The 21,360-nt window shown below is 44.1% G+C and overlaps 1 protein-coding gene across 1 annotated transcript in view; it reads left to right on the top strand.

The window, feature by feature from the left end:
• METTL16 (methyltransferase like 16) overlaps window positions 1-21,360 on the top strand; it is an 82,267-nt gene that overhangs the window by 36,233 nt on the left and 24,674 nt on the right. The window contains exons 5-6 of the mRNA XM_025363086.1: window positions 1,661-1,776; window positions 5,816-5,958. Coding sequence (XP_025218871.1) covers window positions 1,661-1,776; window positions 5,816-5,958 — 259 coding nt within the window. The remainder of the gene's footprint in view (window positions 1-1,660; window positions 1,777-5,815; window positions 5,959-21,360) is intronic.

Raw genomic sequence — 21,360 nt, 5'->3', positions numbered from 1 at the left:
TTTTTTTATTTTTTGAGATAGACTCTTGCTGTGTCACCCAGGCTGGAGTGCAGTGGCACAGTCTCAGCTCACTGCAACCTCTGTCTCCCAGGTTCAAGCGATTCTCCTGCCTGAGCATCCTGAGTAGCTGGGATTATAGGTGCCCGCCACCACACCCGTCTAATTTTTGTGATTTTTTTAGTAGAGACAGGGTTTCACCATGTTGGCCAGGTAGGTCTTGAACTCCTGACCTCAAGTGATCCACCTGCCTCGGCTTCCCGCAGTGTTGGGATTACAGGCATGAGCCACCTCATTGTTTTTTTTTTTTTTTTTTTTGAGACGGAGTCTCGCTCTGTCACCCAGGCTGGAGTGCAGTGGCTGGATCTCAGCTCACTGCAAGCTCCGCCTCCCGGGTTTACGCCATCCTCCTGCCTCAGCCTCCCGAGTAGCTGGGACTACAGGCGCCTGCCACCTCGCCCGGCTAAGTTTTTGTATTTTTAGTAGAGACGGGGTTTCACTGTGTTAGCCAGGATGGTCTCGATCTCTTGACCTCGTGATCCGCCTGTCTCGGCCTCCCAAAGTGCTGGGATTACAGGCTTGAGCCACCGCGCCCGGCCGCCACCTCATTGTTACATTGTTATTGTAACAATATAACAATCCCGGCCCTAGGAGCCTTAAAAAATTTTTTTTTTTTTTTGTTAGAGACAGGGTCTTACTCTGTGATCCAGGCTGGAGTGCAGTGGCGTGATCATGGCTCAAGCCTCCTGGGCTCAAGCAGTCTCTCACTTTAGCCTCCCAAGTAGCTAGAATGACAGGCTCATACCTCCACGGTCAGATAATTTTTTATTTTTAAAGTTTTTGTAGAGCTACGTTCTTGCTATGTTGCCCAGGCTAATCTGGAACTCTTGGGCTCAAGCAGTTCTCCCACCTTGGCCTCCCAAAGCACTGGGATTACAGGCATGAACCATCGCACTTGGCCCTAGCAACTTCAAACAATACACATTTATCTCATTGTTCCTATGGGTCATACATTCTGGCATAGCTTAGTCGGGTGGTTCCAGTTGAGACACTTTCATGCATTTGCAGTCAAGTTGTTGGCTAGAGCTACAGTATCTGAAGGATTTACAGGTGGTAGAGATTTGCTTCCGAGATGGCTTACTCGCGGCTCACTCACACGACTCTTGGAAGGAAACCCTAGTTCATAGCCATGTGGATCTCTCTCTCCATGAAGCTATTTGAGTGTCCTTAAAATGCAGCCGATACTCTAGGGGAAGGAAATTAAACTCCATCTCCTGAAAGGAGTAACGTCAAAGGGTTTGAGGACATACAGTCACGCATTACTTAACAGCAGGGATATATTCTGAGAAATGCATTGTTAGGTGATTTCATCGTAGTGTGTGCTCATGCACACCTAGGCCTGTATGTAATACCTGTGGCTCCTATGCTGTAACCTGAACAGTATGTTACTGTATTGAATACGGAAGGCTGTTTTTACACGATGGTAAGTATTTGTGTATCTGAGCATATCAAACATAGAAAAGGTACAGTAAAAATGTGTTACAATCTTGGGACCAGCGTCATATATGCAGTCCATTGTTACAAAGCATCATTATGCAGGGCGTGATTATGCTTTAAAACCACCGCGACAGTGATGAGCTCACAGCCCTGTTTTTCCTCCTAGTGGTGAAAGTGCCACAGAAGACACTCCTGATGGATGCTCTTAAAGAAGAATCTGAGATAATCTATGACTTTTGCATGTGCAACCCTCCCTTTTTCGCCAATCAATTGGAAGCCAAGGTAAAATGTCTTCTGCTTTAAAATAATTGAATAGAGGCCGGGCACAGTGGCTCACGCCTGTAATCCCTGCACTTTGGGAGGCCAAGGTGGGCGGATCATGAAGTCAGGAGTTGGAGACCAGCCTGGCTAACACGGTGAAACCCCGTCTCTACTAAAAAAATACAAAAAACTAGCCGGGCGTGGTGGCGGGCGCCTGTAGTCCCAGCTGCTGGGGAGGCTGAGGCAGGAGAATGGTGTAAACCCGGGAGGCGGAGCTTGCAGTGAGCTGAGATCCGGCCACTGCACTCCAGCCTGGGCAACAGAGCGAGACTGTCTCAAAAAAAAAAAAAAAAAAAAAAAATTAACTTACTATTTTTTAAAGAAAACTTTTAAAAATTAACTTACTATTTTTTAAATTAATATATTTGAAATGAGAACTTGCTGTGTTGCTCAAGCTGGTCTTGAACATCTGGACTCAAGCAGTCCCCCTCCCGTCAGCTCTCCTAGTAGCTGAGACCATAGACGCGTGCTACAGTGCCTGGGTTTTGAAAGCTGTGTCAGTTAGGGTGCTTTTGGTTTGAGGTACTCTCGGCTCTCTGTGTCTATAGGTCCTACACCTGTGGGATCCACATCTGTGGATTCAGCCAACCACGCGTTGAAAGCGTTGGGAGGCTTGCAGGGTGCCTCACACTTGTAATCCCAGCACTCTGGGAGGCTGAGGCGGACGGGTAGCTTGAGCTCAGGAGTTCGAAACCAGCCTGGGCAACGTGGTGAAACCCTGTCTCTACAAAAACTATAGAAAGAATTAGCCAGATGCTGTGGCGTGTGCCTGTAGACCTAGCTACTTGGGAGGCTGAGGTGGAAGGATGGCTTGAGCCCAGGAGGTGCAGGTTGCATTGAGCCAGGATCGTGTCACTGCACTCCAGCCTGGGTAACAGAGCAAGACCCTGTCTCAAAAAAAAAAATTTGGAGAAAAAAAGAAAACAATAAAAAATAACAATGTAACAATGAAAAATAATACAAAACTACAGTAGCACTATTTTTACATAGCATTCACATTGTATTAGGTATTATAACTAATCTAGGAATTATTGAAAGTAGATGAGATGACGTGGGCAGGTGAAATGCAAATCCTACCCCATATGATAAAAGGGACTTGAGCTTCCTTGGATTTTGGTATCTAAGGCAGATCTGCCTCAGATACTGAGGGAGGACTGTACCTAAAAACCCAATTTAGGTTGACTTAACGACAAAGGAAGTGTATTGGCTGACATATTTGAGAAACCCAGCAGTAGTTGGGATTTCATAATGATTTGATTAAGGTGTTCACAGTATTAAGAGCTCTGTTTTTCTCTTGGCTGTGACTTGTTCCGTGGTTGTTTTTGTTCATAAGCTGGTTTACTTGTGCTACAGCAATATTTAGAGGGTGGGAGGGTGCGGAGACAGCTCTTTTCTTCCCTGAACCATTGAGCAGTTGATTTGCTTCTCATTTGACCAACTTGGGTCATAGTCCACTCCTGGACTGAACTTCTTGGCCTAGGAAGGAAATCAATGTTTTTACTGCTACATGGCCTGCTTTTTTTTTTTTTTTTTTGGTGACAGCGTCTCACTCTTGTCACCCAGGCTGGAGTGTAGTGGCGCCATGTCGGCTCACTGCAACCTCCTTCTCCCAGGTTCAAGCAATTTTCCTGCCTCAGCCTCCAGAATAGCTGGGATCACAAGCATGCACCACCACGCCCGGCTAATTTATGTATTTTTAATAGAGACGGGGTTTCACCATATTGGCCAGGCTAGTCTCAAACTCCTGACCTCAAGTGATCTACCCGCCTTGGCCTCCCAAAGTGCTGGGGTTACACGTGTGAGCCACCGCACCCGGTCAACACTTATTTGTCCTTTTTTTTGGCGGGGGAGGGATGGGGGGGATGGAGTGTTGCTCTGTTGCCCAGGCTGGAGTGCAGTGGTGTGATCTCCACTCACCGCAACCTCCACCTCCCAGGTTCAAGTGATTCTCGCACCTCAGCCTCCTGAGTTGCTGGGACTCCTGGCGGATACCACTGCCCTCAGCTAATTTTTTTTGCATTTTTATTAGAGACAGGGTTTTACCATGTTGGCCAGGCTGGTCTCGAAATCCTGACCTCAAGTGATCTGCCCATCTTGGCCTCCCCAAGTGCTAGGATTACAGGCATGAGCCACCATGCCCAGCCTGATCTGTCGGGGGTTTTTTTGCTTTTTTTTTTTTTTGAGACGGAGTCTTGCTCTGTCGCCCAGGCTGGAGTGCAGTGCCGCGATCTCGGCTCACTGCCACCTCTGCCTCCTGGGTTCAAGCGATTCTCCTGCCTCAGCCTCCCCAGTAGCTGGGACTACAGGCGTGAGCCACCACGCCCGGCTAATTTTTTGTGTTTTTTTTAGTAGAGACAGGGTTTCACTGTGTTAGCCAGGATGGTCTCGATCTCCTAACCTCGTGATCTGCCCGCCTCAGCCTCCCAAAGTGCTGGGATTACAGCCGTAAACCACTGCACCCAGCCTGATCTGTCTTTTTGATTATAGCCATCCTAGTGGGTATAAAGTGGTATCTCATTGTGGTTTTGATTAGGATTTCCCAGATGACTGATGATGTTGAGCATCTTTTCATGTGGTTATTGGCCATTTGCATATCTTCTTTGGAGAAATGCTTATTCATATCCTCTGCTCATTTTTAAGTTGGTTTATTTTTCTTTTTTATTATTAAGTTGTAAGCATTCTTTATACATCCTAAAAACAAGTTACTTATTAGACAGTGATTTGCAAACATTCCCTTCCTGTGGGTTGTCTTCTCACTTTCTTTTTTTTTTTTTTTTGGAGACCGAGTCTCGCTCTGTCGCCCAGGCTGGAGTGCAGTGGCTGGATCTTGGCTCACTGCAAGCTCTGCCTCCCGGGTTCACGCCATTCTCCTGCCTCAGCCTCCCGAGTAGCTGGGACTACAGGCGCCCGCCACCTCACCCGGCTAGTTTTTTTGTATTTTTTAGTAGAGACGGGGTTTCACCGTGTTAACCAGGATGGTCTTGCTCTCCTGACCTCGTGATCCGCCCGTCTCGGCCTCCCAAAGTGCTGGGATTACAGGCTTGAGCCACCGCGCCCGGCCAATCTTCTCACTTTCTTGATGGTGCCCTTTGCAGCTCAGAAGTTTTTAATTCGGATGAAGTCCAATTTATCTGTTCTCTTTTGTTGCTTACGCTTTTGTTGTTATGTTTCAGAAACCATTGCCTATTCCAAGGTCATGAAAATTTACTCTTATGTTTTCTTCTAAAGAGTTTTATAGTTTTAGGTTTTACTTTTAGGTCTTTGATGAATTTTGAGTTAACTTTCATATGGTATGAGGTAAGGGTGGATTAGATATTTAAATGTGAAAAGCAAAACCATGAAAATGCTAGGAAAAAACATAAGTAAATATTTATCTAATCTTTGGGTGGATTTTCTGTACATGAAAAAGAAAGCATAAAGAAAAAGTGACAGATTGGGCTATATAAAAAGGTAAATATTTTTTATGTTTAATCACAAAAATGGAAAGTAAAAGACCTGGGAATAAATAGTTGCATGAAGTAGCTGCTTAAAATAAAATACTTTAGGCCAGGCACGGTGGCTCACGCCTGTAATCCCAGCACTTTGGGAGGCTGAGGCGGGCGGATCATGAGGTCAGGAGATTGAGACCATCCTGGCTCACGCAGTGAAACCCCATCTCTACCAAAAATAAAAAAAATTAGCCGGGCGTGGTGGCAGGTGCCTGTAGTCCCAGCTGCTCGGGAGGCTGAGGCAGGAGAATGGCTGAACCCGGGAGGCGGAGCTTGCAGTGAGCTGAGATCGCGCCACTGCACTCCAGCCTGGGTGAAAGAGGGAGACTCCGTCTCAAAAAATAAATAAATAAAATATTTTATTGGCTATGTGATTTTAAAATCTAAATCTAGCGTACTATTTGGGAAGTAAAATTGCATCTAAACATTCTAACTTAGAGATAGGTTACATTCAGACTCGGTTCTTGGGTGTACACATTTTTCACCAGTGTTTTTTTGTCATTGTTGTTCAGGGAGTAAACTCACGAAATCCTCGAAGACCTCCACCTAGTTCTGTTAATACAGGAGGCATCACAGAGATCATGGCAGAAGGAGGTGAATTAGAGTTTGTTAAAAGGATCATCCATGACAGTCTACAACTTAAAAAAAGATTAAGGTAAGTCTGTTTTTACAACATAGAGTCCATTTTTACAACACAGGAATATTTACCCCCTATGTAGTTCTCTTTTTTGTGGTGGGGGGATGGAGTCTTGCTCTTGTTGCCCAGGCTGGAGTGCAGTGGCACAATCTCAGCTCACTGCAACCTCTGCCTCCTGGGTTCAAGCTTTTCTTGTGCCTCAGCCTCCAAGTAGCTGGGAGTACAGGCACCTGCCACCTGTAATTTTTGTATTTCTAGTAGAGACGGGATTTTCACCATGTTGGCCAGGCTGGTCTGGAACTCCTAGCCTCAGGTGATCCGCCTGCCTCGACCTCCCAAAGTGCTGGGATTACAGGCATGAGCCACCGTGCCCAGCCTGCAATCTTTATCTGCTTGTTCTTCTGACCACTAGGATTACTTTTCCTCTGAGCGACATGGTTTGTTTTAGAACGACATAGGGGAGGTGGGGCGCGGTGGCTCATGCCTATAATCCCAGCACTTTGGGAGGCCGAGGCAGGCGGATCAGAAGGTCAGGAGTTCAAGACCAGCCTGGCCAATATGGTGAAACCCCATCTCTACTAAAAATATAAAAATGAGTCAGGCGTGGTGGCGGGTGCCTGTTGTCCCAGCCACTTGGGAGGCTGAGGCAGGAGAATCACCTAAACCTGGGAGGCGGAGGTTGCAGTGAGCCGAGATTGCACCACTGCTCTCCAGCCTGGGCGAGAGAGTGAGATTCCTTCTCCAAAAATAAAAATAAAAATAAAAATAAAGATTGCAAAGGTAGTGGCTCCTACAATCTGTGAAGACCCTGTTTCTGAGGATGTTCCATGCCTTTAATTGATTAGTGTTTACTGTAATCGTGTATATTACATAGATAGGAAAGAGGAAAATACCATATGATTGTATTGCTCCCATTAGGATGGTCCTGTGGGGGAACAAAACTGATTCAAATACAGCTTTTGATTAGAAAACAGATGGGTTCAGTTCTGTCCCATGAACCAGAATAAATGTGTTGCCTAGTCCTTTCAGCAATTTAGGTTCTCGGAATCAGTCTCCCAAACAGTGACAGATGTGAGGACATTGAGCTGTCAAGAACTTAATGAAGGGAAACTGAGATCACTAACCAGTTGCAGAGGAGGGTTAAGGCCATTCCTTTTGAAAGCTAATTATTTTGGACAGTACACCTGTCGTTAAGCAACATAAGGTACTCAAAAAGAGCTATTTGTCTCGCTTGACTTCTCACCCTGCCACATGTTGTTGAAATGATGGATAATGTGGTAGTTCAAAAACTAAAAGAGCTTTCAACCCTAGAATTTAGCTTTGGGACATAGGGAAGATTTTATCTGTTATTATTATTGTGTCAAATGCACATAACATAAAATTTACCATCTGTATTAGTCCATTCTCACACTGCTATAAAGAAATACCTGAGACTGAGTAATTTGTAAAGAAAAGAGGTTTAATTGGTTCACGGTTCCACAGGCTGTACAGACAGCATTGCTGGGGAAGCCTCAGGAAACGTACAATCATGGCAGAAGGAGAAGGCGAAGCAGGTGCATCAGTACATGGCCAGAGGAGGAAGAGGAAGAGAGAAGGGGGTGGCATGGTGCTACACACTTAAACAACCGGATCTAGTGAGATCTCACTATCACCAGAACGGCCAGGGGAAATCTGCCCTCAGGATCCAGTCACCTCCCAGCAGGCCCCCTCTTCAACACTAGAGATTACAGTTTGATATGATATTTGGACGGGGACACAAATCCAAACCGTATCGCCATCTAAAATTTTAGAGTATAGTTTAGTGACGTGAAGTACATTCCCATTGTTGTGCAAGCAGTCTCCAGCACTCTTCATTTTGCGTAACTGTAACTCTGTGCTGCTTAAATAACTCCTCATTCTCTCCTTCCCTGAGCCCCCGGCAACCATCATTCTGCTGTCTGTCTCTACGAACTTGACTACTCTAGGTACCTCGTACAAATGGAATCATACGGTATTTGTCCTTTTATGACTGGCTTTTTTCACTTTTCGTCATGTTTTCAAGGTTCATCCATGATGCAGCATATTTCTGAATTTTCTTCCTTTTTAAGGCTGATAGTGTTAAAATTCCATTGTCCATGTGTACCACGTTTTGTTTCTCCATTCATCTGCTGATGGAGAATACTTAGGTTGCTTCTACCCTTTGGCTATTGTGAATAATGCTATATGAATGTGGGTATATAAATATCTCCTAGAGACCCTGCTTTCAGTTCTTTGGATGTAGACCTAGAAGTGGAATTCCTGGATAGGGAAGATTTTTTTTCCTATATGGTATTGTCCTCTTTTCTGTCTATGTAGTATAGATGATTATAGGAAACAAAATCACTTAAAGATGTGAGAAGGCTGGGCACGGTGGCTCACGCCTGTAATCCCAGCACTCTGGGAGACCCAAGCGGGTGGATCACCTGAGGTCTGGAGTTGGAGACTAGCCAACATGGTGAAACCCTGTCTCTAGTAACAAATACAAAAAATTAGCCAGGCCTGGTGGCAGGCACCTGTAATTCCAGCTACTCGGGAGGCTGAGGCAGGAGAACTGCTTGAACCTGGGAGGCAGAGGTTGCAGTGAACCAAGATTGCGCCACCACACTCCAGCCTGGGTGACAGAGCGAGACTCCATCTGAAAAAAAAAAAAAAAAAAAGACAGGAGAACATCCTCAGAAATGAAAATATCCTCAGAAACAGGGTCTTTGCAGGCTATAGGAGCTACTACCTTTTCAATTTTTGTTTATTCTTATTCTATAAATCTTTCCTATCTCCCAAAGGTAGAAAGCTGCTTATTTTATTAAAGACTTATTCCAAAATCATCAAATATCCTGTTTTTTTTTTTTTTTTTTCTTCGAGACAGAGTCTCACTCTGTCACCCAGGCTGGAGTGCAGTAGGGTGATCTTGGCTCACTGCAACCTCTCTCCGCTTCCCAGGTTCCAACGATTCTCATGCCTCAGCTTCCTGAGTAGCTGGGGCTACAGGCATGTGCCACCACGCCTGGCTAAGTTTTTGTACTTTTTTAGTAGAGTTGAGGTTTCACCATGTTGGCCAGGCCGGTCTCGAAGTCTTGACTTCAAGTGATTCTCCTGTCTCGGCCTCCCAATGTGCCGGGATTACAGATGTGAGCCACCGCACCCAGTCTAGATTGACTTATTTAGACACATTAAACTATCTTGAAGAAGAAAGAGACTAAAATTATACTGAGCATTGAGAAAAGTCTGAGAAAGTAAAATAAAGAAGGTAAGAGCACTGAAATTCACAGAAAAGAGGTAACTGAGCCATGTGACCATTTCATGATGGCTTTTTTAAAAAATTGAGACTGAGTTTCACTCTTGTTGCCCAGGCTGGAGTGCAATGGTATGATCTTGGCTCACCGCAACTTCCGCCTCCCAGGTTCAAGCGATTCTCCTGCCTCAGCCTCCCGAGTAGCTAGGATTACAGGCATGCACCACCACGCCAAGCTAATTTTGCACTTTTAGTAGAGACGGGGTTTCTCCGTGTTGGTCAGGCTGGTCTCGAACTCCCGACCTCAGGTGATCCACCCGCCTCAGCCTCCCGAAGTGCTGGGATGACAGGCGTGAGCCACCGCGCCCAGCCCTCATTATGGCTTTTGAGGGAACTGGAGCCAGCCAGGAAAATGGGGAACTGTAGGTGGCTCTTCTAGGCTACAGTAATATTGGGGTTGTTCTCAGGAGGCTTTTAAACAATAAGTTTCTGTTATTTCCAAAGTCCCATTTGAACTACAAAAATATGTTTGAACAGAACACCATTTTAAGGGGTGGAAATGGACTCAGTATGTTCCTAGTCTGCTTATCCCTGGCGCTGGGGCAGCCTGCGAACTGAATCAAGGGTGTAAATTTGCTAAGAAGGATAAAATGCAAGAGCCCGTCACAGCTCTGGAGAGCTGGCCATCTTGTGCTTGGTATCTCATATGGGAAACAAACCCTGTTAGGATTTATTTAAAACAAGGTGCAACTGTCTTCTCTGTGAGGACTCAGGCAGTTTGAAAGTTTAGATGAAAGAAAGGAAGAAATGAAGTTATTTTTATTGAGAAGAAAATAGAAGAGTGTTTTGTGAAAGGGTATTGCTTGCAAATATTGTTTTCAATCACATCCTACCATGATTACCCAGTTCGTGTCCCCATGCATATGTATATATATCTATCTATGTTTTTTGAGATGGAGTTTTTGCTCTTGTCGCCCAGACTGGAGTGCAATGGCACGATCTCAGCTCATTGCAACCCCTACCTCCTGTATTCAAGCGATTCTCCTGCCTCAGCCTCCAGAGTAGCTGGGATTACAGGCATGCACCACCACACCCAGCTAATTTTGTATTTTTACTAGAGACAAGATTTCTCCATGTTGGTCAGGCTGGTCTCGAACTCCTGACCTCAGGTGATCTGCCTGCCTTGGCCTCCCAAAGTGCTGGGATTAAAGGCGTGAACCACTGTGCCCGGCCCCCATGCATATTTTTATAGTTGACATCATAATGTTTATACGTGTGTGACTCACATTTCGGAATGCTGTGAAAATTGTGTATTTTGAAGCTCTAAAAAATAAGAGATTACAAACAAGTATCTTAACCCTACCATCTGTTTCTTATGTCTCTAGAATGTTTTTTTCTTTGTCCCTGAAGAAATACAGGAACGAAGCAGAATTTGCAGCATTATGGGGTGAAATAAGTTAAATCTGTTGGACTGACCTCAGGATGGCGCTTATGATGCCTCGTCTCCCCTGGGAGGTTCATGTCTCACCTCTGTCATGCTCAGCAGCAGTTACAGTTTTGTTTTGTATCTTAAGGAATTTTGCAGCTGGAAAGACCTTGAGAGGTAAAGTTATCCAGCCTCTTGGTTTACAGTCTTGAAACTTTGAACTCAGATACCCTCATTCTAGTCCAGTGGTCTTTCTGCCGCCCCCACAGTCTCTGCAGCTCTAAGCTACAGGTGGACTCTGAAGAGCCTTTCTATCGTTGATGAAGATTTACAAGTGCTTGTCACCCTTACTTTGGCTTTCTGTGCCTGTGGCTTGAGCTTTACTTAATAGCTTTTTCTTCTCTGAAGTGACTCACCCAGGCCGGGCACAGTGGCTTACGCCTGTAATCCCAACACTTTGGGAGGCTAGGTTGGTGGATCACTTGAGCCCAGGAGTTCAAGACCAGCCTGGGCCACGTGACGAGATCCCTTCTCTACAAATAATACAAAAATTAGCTGGGTGTGGTGGCATATGCCTGTCTTCCCAGCTACTCGGGAGGCTGAGGTAGGAGGATTGCTTGAGCCCAGGAGGTCGAGACTGCAGTAAGCTGAGATTGCACCACTGCACCCCAGCTTGAGTGACAGAGTGAGACCCTATCTCAAAAAAGAAAAAAAAAAGGGACTCACCCGTCTGACCTTCTAGATAAATTACCAGACTTTATCAAACTCCTCACGGTCTGAATTTTGTGTGTGTGTGTGTGTGTGTGTGTGAGAGAGAGAGAGAGACAGAGTCTTGCTCTGTCACCCAGGCTATAGTGAGGTGGAGTGATCTTGTCTCACTGCAACCTCTGCCTCCCAAGTTCAAGTGATTCTCCCACGTCAGCCTCCCGAGTTGCTGGGATTTCAAGTGTGTGCCCCCATACTCAGCTAATTTTTGTATTTTTAGTAGAGACGCAGTTTTACCATGTTGCCCAGGCTGATCTTGAACTCTTGAGCTCAAATGATCCACCCGCCTTGGCCTCACAAAGTGCTGGGATTACAGGTGTGAGTCACCATACCTGGCCCTGAATTTTTTTTTTTTTTTTTTTTTTTTTTGAGACGGAGTCTCACTGTGTCTCCCAGGCTGGAGTGCAGTGGCGCGATCTCGGCTCACTGCAAGCTCCGCCCCCCGGGTTCACGCCATTCTCCCGCCTCAGCCTCCCAAGTAGCTGGGACTACAGGCGCCCGCTACCGCGCCCGGCTAGTTTTTTGTATTTTTAGTAGAGACGGGGTTTCACCATGTTAGCCAGGATAGTCTCGATCTCCTGACCTTGTGATCCACCCGCCTCGGCCTCCCAAAGTGCTGGGATTACAGGCTTGAGCCACCGCGCCCGGCCCCCTTTTTTTTTTTTTTTTAAGTTTCTTCTCCACACCATAATTTTATATGTTTTGGATTGCCTCTTGTCATTGGTTACCAGTTCTATAACTGATGCCCTTTATGGCAATGATTTTAGGATTTTCTTAGGAACCAGAGATCTGTATTCCACGAAGCACCAGCGTGTCCCCTGCCAGATGACAGATACTGCTTGGATTTGGATATAACCCACATATTTGGGGGTGGGTAATATAATAATCTGGGCCTAGGCTGGGCACAGTGACCCATACCTGTAATCCCAGCACTTTGGGAGGCTGAGGCAGGAGGATCACTTGAGCTCAGGAGATTGAGACCAGCCTGGGCAACATAGCAAGACTCCATCTCTACAAAACATTAAAAAATTAGCTGGGTATGCTTGCACATGCCTGCGGTCCCGGCTACCCAGGAGGCCAAGGTGGAAGAATTGCTTGAGCCTGGGAGGTTGAGGCTGCCATGAGCTGTGTTTATTCCACTGTACTGCAGCCTGAGTGACAGAGCAAGAGCCTGTCTCAAAAAATAATAATAATTTGAGCCTTTTGAATGTGATTCTTTGGTTTGAAATTTTGATTTCTCATTGGTAAAATGGAATGATAGTAGCTATCTCATAGAGTGGTTATAGAATTAAATGAATACATATTTGACATAATAATAATAGTGGATATTAAATAGGGTGATTTTTAAACTCTTTTTTTTTTTTTTTTGAAACAGAGTCTTGCTCTGTCACCCAGACTAGAGTGCAGTGGCATGATCTTAGCTCACTGCAACCTCTACCTCCTAGGTTTAAGCAATTCTCCTGCCTCAGCCTCCCAAGTAGCTGGGATTAAAGGCACGTGCCAGCACACCTGACTAATTTTTGTATTTTTAGTAGAGATGGGGTTTCAGCGTGTTGGCCAGGCTGGTCTCAAACTTCTGACCTCAGGTTATCCACCCGCCTTGGCCTCCCAAAGTGCTGGGATTACAGGTCTACTGTGCCTGGCCGATTTTTAACTCTTGACTATTCTAGGAGACTGCAACATGTAGTGTAAATGTTAGATAATGGCATTATTATTTTTATAATTTTGTTCTCTCTTAAACAATACAACCACACTTACAGGAAATTAGAAAATGGAGAAAGCTGCTTTGGCATTAAAAAAAAAAAAAAAAGCCGGGCACAGTGGCTCACTCCTGTAATCCCAGCACTTTGGAGGCCAAGGCGGTCAGATCATGAGGTTCGGAGATCGAGACCATCCTGGTTAACATGGTGAAACCCCGTCTCCACTAAAAATACCAAAAATTAGCCAGGCGTGGTGGCGGGTACCTGTAGTCCCAGCTACTCGGGAAGCTGAGGCAGGAGAATGGCATGAACCCGGGAGGTGGAGCTTGCAGTGAGCCAAGATTGTGCCACTGCACTCCAGCCTGGGCAACTGAGTGAGACTCCGTCTTGGAAAAAAAAAAAAAAGATGCCAGGCATGGTGGCTCACGCCTGTAATCACAGCACTTTGGGAAGCTGAGGTGGGTGGATTGCCTGAGATCAGGAGTTCGAGACTAACCCGACCAACACGGTGAAACCCTGTAATCCTGTCTCTACTAAAAATACAAAAATTAACTGGACATGGTGGCATGTGCCCGTAATCCCAGCTACATGGGAAGCTGAGGCAGGAGAATCACTTACGTGGGAGACAGAAGGTTGCAGTGAGCTGAGATTGCGCCACTGTACTCCAGCCTAGGCAACAGAGCAAAACTGTGTCTTAAAAATAAATAAATAAATAAATAAATAAATAAATAGCTTGACAGTCCGGGTGTGGTAACTCATGCTTGTAATCCCAGCACTTGCAAGGCTGAGGCTGGAGGATGGCTTCAGGCCAGGAGTTCAAGACCAACCTGGGCAACACAGCAAGACCCCGTCTCTACAAAAAATCAGCCTGGTGTGGTGGCATGTTCCTGTAGTCCCAGCTACTTGTGAGGCTGAGGCCTGAGGATCACTTAAGTCCAGGGGGTCAAGGCAGCAGTGAGCTATGATCATACCACTGCATTCCAACAGGGGCAACAGAGCGAGACCTCAGTCAGTCAGTCAGTAGCTAGTGAGCTTAACAACAGTCCATGATTAACTAATTCTTTATTATTGGACATTCAGAGTTTTTCTTGTTTTCACTGTTACAAAGAACATACCACTTCTTGTTTCTTACTGAACTGCCATCTGTTGAGGCTGTTATGAATGGCTACCTTTGACCTCTGCTTTCATCTTTGATTGGAACCCAAAGTAGGGTTGTCATTCAATAAAGGTGTTTTGGGTTATCATTACAGAGAATCGTGCCCCTCAACTTCCTACACAGATACCAGAGATAGAGAAGTATTGGGGGACAGATGGTGTACCAGCTTGTTCTCCAGGTAGTGCAGCATTTTTGCAATTAAAACATGAAGGAACACTTCCCAGTTATGAGCTCCACAGGGGGTAGGTGCTGCTATTTTGATTTTTCCTTCATAAGAAGGTAGGAAAAAGAGGGATAAGCAGCCTGAAAGATAAGGGACTACTTTATTTTATTTTAATTAATTAATTATTTATTTTTGAGACAGGGTCTTGCTCTTTCACCCAGACTAGAGTACAGTAGCATGATCACGGCTCACTGCAGCCTTCACCTCCTGAGCTCAAGCAATCCTCCTGCCTCAGCCTCCTGAGTAGCTAGGACCACATGTGCACAACACCATGCCTGGCCAATATTTGTATTTTTTTTGTAGAGATGGGGTTTTGCCACGTTGCCCAGGCTGGTCTTGAACTCCTGGACTCAAGTAACTCCACCCCAGCTTGACTTCCTAGAGTTTTGGGGCTACAGGCATGAGCCGTTGCACCTGGCCTTACCTTATTTTCTTTAATGAATTAGGTTATATGCATTTCATCATTTAAACTCAGGAATCATGCTTAGTTTAATCCTGTTCAGGATTGGTATGGCAGCCTTGTTGATTGGTGTCTGCTCTCAGGTCTCAGGGAGAAAAGATTGGATCCAGCGGCTTGCGCCACGATGAGCTGGCTGTGTCAGCTTACATGGCATTTCCAACTATGCGACATAGTCACTGCTTGGTTCTGCTTTTGCTCATGAAAGAAGAGAATTCTTAAAATCAACAAGCATGTATTTTGAGTTCATCTAGCAGTCTAAAAAGGAATAACAGGCTGGGCGCGGTGGCTCACACCTGTAATCCCAGCACTTTGGGAGGCTGAGGTGGGTGGATCACCTGAGGTCAGGAGTTCAAGACCAGCCTGGCCATCATGTTGAAATCCCGTCTCTACTAAAAATATAAAAAGTAGCTGGGCGGGTCAGGCACGGTGGCTCGTGCCTGTAATCCCAGCACTTTGGGAGGCCGAGGTGGGCGGATCACCTGAGGTCAGGAGTTCAAGACCAGCCTGGCCAACATGGTAAAACCCGTCTCTATACAAATACAAAAAGTAGCCAGGCATGGTGGTGCATGCCTATAGTCCCAGCTATTTGGGAGGCTTAGGCGGGAGAATCACTTGAACCTGGGAGGTGGAGGTTGCAGTGTGCCAAGATAGCGCTACTGCACTCCAGCCTGGGCAACAGAATGAGACTCTATCTCAAAAAAAAAGTACCTGGGCATAGTGGCACGTGCCTGTAATCCCAGCTGCTTGGGAGGCTGAGGCAGGAGAATCGCTTGAAACTGGGAGGCAGAGGTTGCAGTGAACCGAGATTGCGCCACTGCACTTCATTCAGCCTGAGCAACAGAGCGAGACTCCATCTCAAAAATAATAAATAAATAACAAATTAAAAGCCTTGGTTCCACTTGCTTGTTATAATGTAGTCTTTTGGCCGGGCACGGGGGCTCATGCCTGTAATCCCAGCACTTTGGGAGGCCAGGGTGAGCAGATCACCAGGGGTCAGGAGTTCAAGACCAGCCTGACCAACATGGTGAAACCCCCATCTCTACTAAAATACAAAAATTAGCTGGGCATGATGGCGGGTGCCTGTAATCCCAGCTACTCAGTTTGCTGAGATGCGGAGAATTGCTTGAACCCAGGAGACGGTGGTTGCAGTGAGCCGAGATCACGCCACGGCACTCCACCCTAGGCGGCTGAGCAAGACTCCATCTCAAAAAAAATAAATAAATAATATAATGTAGTCTTTCTTATCCATGTGAAAAAGTGAATAATTAAAATCACTGATTAATAAGAGCATAGGATAAAAGTTCGTTTTTAGTTATATAGATTTGAAGTTTATGATCGTTTAAATAGTAAATTTTGAGATCAGGTGGACATTAGGGCTGCTCTGTTGAATATCTAGGGGCATTTGTTCTAGTAATTTATTATAGGCAGCAAGGTGTTGGATTTTACTACTTAGAGAACTTTTTAGGTAAGGTTCATAATTGCTTATACCCTAAACCTCTGCTTTCCTGTTTTTCTATATTATACTTCACTTTAGTTTTTAATGAGTTTCTAAATAACCGTTCCCCACTGAGGGGAAAAAAAGCTTTTTGGAGAAATGGTAAATTCCAGTTCTGAATTAGGATAAGTACACGATGAGCCTGGACTATCATCTAGTACCAGAAAGTAATGACGTACTCAAAAAATGACATGTCAGAAGAACCTAGAGTGAGCTCAGGGCAAAGCTGGGACAACATGAGTTTCAAGATGAATGACTTATAACCCACTGAGTAAGATAAATGAAATACATACAGGGGATAGTGTGAATGCCGACGAACAAATATAGAAAGAATAATAAACTTAGACTATTACATTACTAATTTCATACTTTTAAAATTAGATTTTTCATTTATGTTATTTAATGTATGAGGTTGAAATACCAGATTGCCAGTCTTCAATAGTTTTTGACCTATAAAACAGTTTTTGACGTATAAAAATGTCAGTTTCATACAGTTTTAACCTAATTTGTGACTTTAGAGGCTCTTAAATTTTGCAACAATCATAGGAATAATTGATTCGTGGAACAATTGGCAAGGGGAAATTTGAAAAGGAACAGGATAATTACCTAGTTGCAAAGAACCACCCCCCCTTTTAGGTTACTTACAATTACAAAGAGAAACGTAGGAGTTTACAGAGTAAACAAAGAGTTTGCTGTGTGCTCATCTCCTGATGTGATGCACCTGGAAGGACAAGCAGCACCTCCGTGCTCTTCTTGCCGAAAATGTGTAATCTGAATCTAACGACGTGGAAACTTCAGACACACCGAATTGAGGGATTTTGTAAAAACAGCTCCTCAAAAACATTAAGGTCATGAGAGTAAAAGAAGACTGAGGAACTATTCCAGATTGAAGGAGGCTAAAGAGACATGACAAGTACACGAAATTCACAATCCTAATGGGCCTTGCATCGGGGAGAAAATTGGGATAAACAGGTGAAATTTAAGTGTGGACTGTATTCCAGATAATAGTATTGAATGAGTGTTAAGTTTTAGCAATTTGATAATTCTTCTGTGGTTACAAAAATGAATACACTTGTTTCCGCCGGGCGCAGTGGCTCACACCTGTAATCCCAGCACTTTGGGAAGCCGAGGAGGGCGGATCACCTGAGGTCAGGAGTTCAAGACCAGCCTGGCGAACATGGTGAAACTCCGTCTCTAGGAAAAATACAAAAATTAGCCTGTTGTGGTGGCACACACCTGTAATCCCAGCTACTCTGGAGGCTGAGGCAGGAGAACCGCTTGAGCCTGGGAGGCAGAGGTTGCAGTGAGCAGAGATTGTACTACCGCACTCCAGCCTGGGAGACAGAGTGAGCCTCTGTCTAAACAAAATGTCTAAAAAAAAAAAACCAGAAAACCAAAAAACAATACGTGCTTTTAAAATGGACATGCCAAAATATTACAGTTAATGAGACATGGTGATGTCCATAGCTAATTCTCAAACAGCTTAGGAAAACACACACACACACAGAATGGGTAAATGAAGGAAGACGTAACTGGTGAATCTGGGTGAAGGGTATACTGGAGTCATTTGCACAAATCTTGCCACTCTTCTGGAAGTTTGAAAGTATTTCAAAATAATTTTTCTTGAAACCTATCATCTCAGAGGAATTCCTAAATGTTGTAATAAGTAGAGTGCTACTTTCATCATTAAAATAGTTTAATGGATTCAAAGTCTCTTGGGTGACTAGATCTTCCTTTTCTTCGTTTTTTTTCCACTTGCATTTTGATTAGTTGTCACAAGATGCCTGTTGAGAGTAGCTAGGATCTAGTGGGTAGGCATATTTTAAATGTGCAGCTAAAATAGGATTTTTAACACATCCAGTGACTTCTGCTTTTTCCAGAACAAATACAACTGTTGCTGTAAACAGTGTATATGTGACATTCAATCTGAAATGATTCGCTGTGTGGTATTCAGTTTAGTGCAAAGGTTAAAAGAAATATGAACTCCCTCCCAAGTGTCTGTTAATTGTCAATGGTATGTTTAACTCTTACTAGTCTTTCTTGTCTTCTAAATATTTCTTTTCCTTCATCTCCTGAAGAACCTTACGGTATTTTTTTTTTTTTTGAGACAAGCGCTTGCTCTGTCATCCAGGCTGGGGTACAGTGGCGCAATCACTGCTCACTGCAGCCCTGACCTCCCAGGCTCAAGCAATCCTACCACTTCAGCCCCCCTAGTAGCTGGGGTCACACGCATGCACCACCATGCCCAGCTATTTTTTGTAAGAGATGGGATCTTGCCATGTTGCCCAGGATGGTCTCGAACTCCTGGGTTCAAGTGATCCACCCGCCTCAGCCTCCCAAAGTGCTGGGATTACAGATGTGAGCCACCGCGCCCATCCAGTATCTTTCTTTGTTGTTCTAGGCCATTTCTTGGCTTCTGATAGCTCCAATCTATTTAATCTGTTCAGGAGTGCTAGTTTTAAAGGAAAGTGTTAATTAACCTGTTTTATGCTGTTATTTTATCAGCACTAATTGCTCCTTATTTTCTCTTACTTCATCTTGTTCATAACATACCTAAAGCTTTAAATTCCTGGTTAATGATTCCTCCATTTATACACGTGCTTTTCTGGGTTTTTTTTTGTTTTTTTGTTTTTTTTGAAACAGAGTCTACCTCTGTCACCCAGGCTGGAGGGCAGTGCCACGATCTCAGCTCACTGCAACCTCCACCTCCTGGGTTCAGGCGATTCTCCTGCTTCAGCCTCCTGTGTAACTGAGACTACAGATGTGCACCACCATGCCCAGCTAATTTTTTTTTGTATTTTTTAATAGAGACAGGGTTTCCCCATGTTGGCCAGGCTGGTCTCGAACTCCTGACCCCAAGTGATCCTCTCGCCTTGGCCTTCCAGAGTGCTGGGATTACAGGCGTGAGCCACTGTGCCTGATGATAGTTTCTTAAAGGGAACATACTATTTTTCTTCTAAACATTTTTAAACCACCAAATGAAATTTATTATCCTTTAAATAACTTTACTGGGGTTTGTTTAAAGTAGTTTAGCTATACCAATTATTTCTTTGTTTTCAAAGGGAAAAAGGATTGCCTAAACAAAAATAGGTGCAGTCACCTCGTGTTGAATTCACAATCAAGACAAAATATTTGTTGATGCCCACTATTTCTAACGTAATATAATAGTATTTTTCATACTTTAAAAATAATTAATTTTTCATATATGTTATTTAATGTATGAGGTTGAAATACCAGGTTGCCAGTCTTCAACAGTTTTTGACCTATAAAATAGTTTTTGATGTATAAAAATGTCAGTTTTATACAGTTTTAACCTAATTTGTGATTTTAGAGACTCTTAAATTCTCTTAGAATTTTAGTCACTTGAAAATTCATCTTCGTAGTATGCATTTTGTATATAAACAATTAAATATAGAGTGTATATCCTTTAATCTGAAATTTCCCTTTTAATGCGATTAGGTGAATTTTGTGACACAGGTGATTATAATGCTCAGTGAGAAAGGCAGGAGACAGAATATGTATTGTTAGTTTGGCTAAATTGTTATAAAACAAGAAGGAAACGTGTAAAACATTACGATATTGTTAACTCTTATTTTACGTGCATTTGAAGGTATAAGATAACCACATTTATATGTTTCAGTCAGTCGTTCTGAGGTAAACTTAAGTGATTCCCATTTATGTGTGCAGTTGCATGAGTTTAGACAAAAGTCGAACATTTCTATCACCCTAAAAAGTTTCCTGTTCCCCTCTGCAGTCTGTCCACGCTGTGCTCCCAGTTTCCTGTAGTCCTGATGTACTTTCTGTCCCAACAGTTTTGTGTGTTCTAGACTTTTCATACAAATGGAGGCATAGAAAATGCAGGTTTTGATTGTCCGGTTTCTTTCATGTAGCATAGCCATGCTTTTTTTGTGTCAGTGGCCTGTCCCTTTTGTTGCTAAAAAGGCTGAGGATACCACAGTTTGTTCATCCATTTGCCAGTTGATGGACATTTGGGTCATTTCCAGGATTTGACTAGTAGGAATAAAACTGAACATTTGCTTATAATTTTTTCTGCGTAATTAAATTTTCCTCCATCTTAAGTAAATACCTGAGAGGAGGACTTCTGGTCCTGTTGTAAGTATATGTTTAACTTTATAAGAAGCTGCTTTTCAAAGTGACTGTACAGTATTTTACATTCCCACCAGCAATATCTGAGAGTTTCTGTTGACACCATTTGGTACTGTTGTCACCTTTTGAAAATGTATCTGTTCTCATGGGTGGGTGTAGTGGTCTCTCATTATGATTGGAATCTGCATTTCTCTGGTGGCTGGTGATAGGAAGCATCCGCGTGTGCTTATTGGTCATTCCCGTATCTCCTTTTTATTGGTTTATTAATCTTACTGACTGGTCGTTCTTTTTTTTTTTTTTTTTTTGAGATGGAGTCTCGCTCTGCTGCCCAGGCTGGAGTGTAGTGGCCGGATCTCAGCTCGCTGCAAGCTCCGCCTCCCGGGTTCACGCCATTCTCCCACCTCAGCCTCCCGAGTAGCTGGGACTACAGGCACCTGTCACCTCGCCCGGCTAGTTTTTTGTATTTTGTTAGTAGAGACGGGGTTTCACCATGTTAGCCAGGATAGTCTCAATCTCCTGACCTAGTGATCCGCCCGTCTCGGCCTCCCAAAGTGCTGGGATTACAGGCGTGAGCCACCGCGCCCGGCCTGACTGGTTGTTCTTTATAGATTCTGAGTACAGTCCATTGTCAAATGTGTTTTGCAAGTATTTCCTCCTAGTCTGTAGTTGGGTTTGCATTTTTATGAATCTCTTTTAAAGAGCACAATTGTGAACTTTTAAGGGCCTTTGTTTAAAATCAACTGACCTTACAAGTGAGTTATTTCTGGACTCTGTTCCATTCTGTTAATCTGTGTCTATCTTTTTTTTTTTTTTTTTTTTTTTTTTTTTGTATGGGGTCTCC

This window comes from Theropithecus gelada, chromosome 16 (genome assembly GCF_003255815.1).
Source record: "Theropithecus gelada isolate Dixy chromosome 16, Tgel_1.0, whole genome shotgun sequence".
NCBI lineage: Eukaryota > Metazoa > Chordata > Mammalia > Primates > Cercopithecidae > Theropithecus > Theropithecus gelada.
This window is presented reverse-complemented; position numbering and strand designations above follow the sequence as displayed.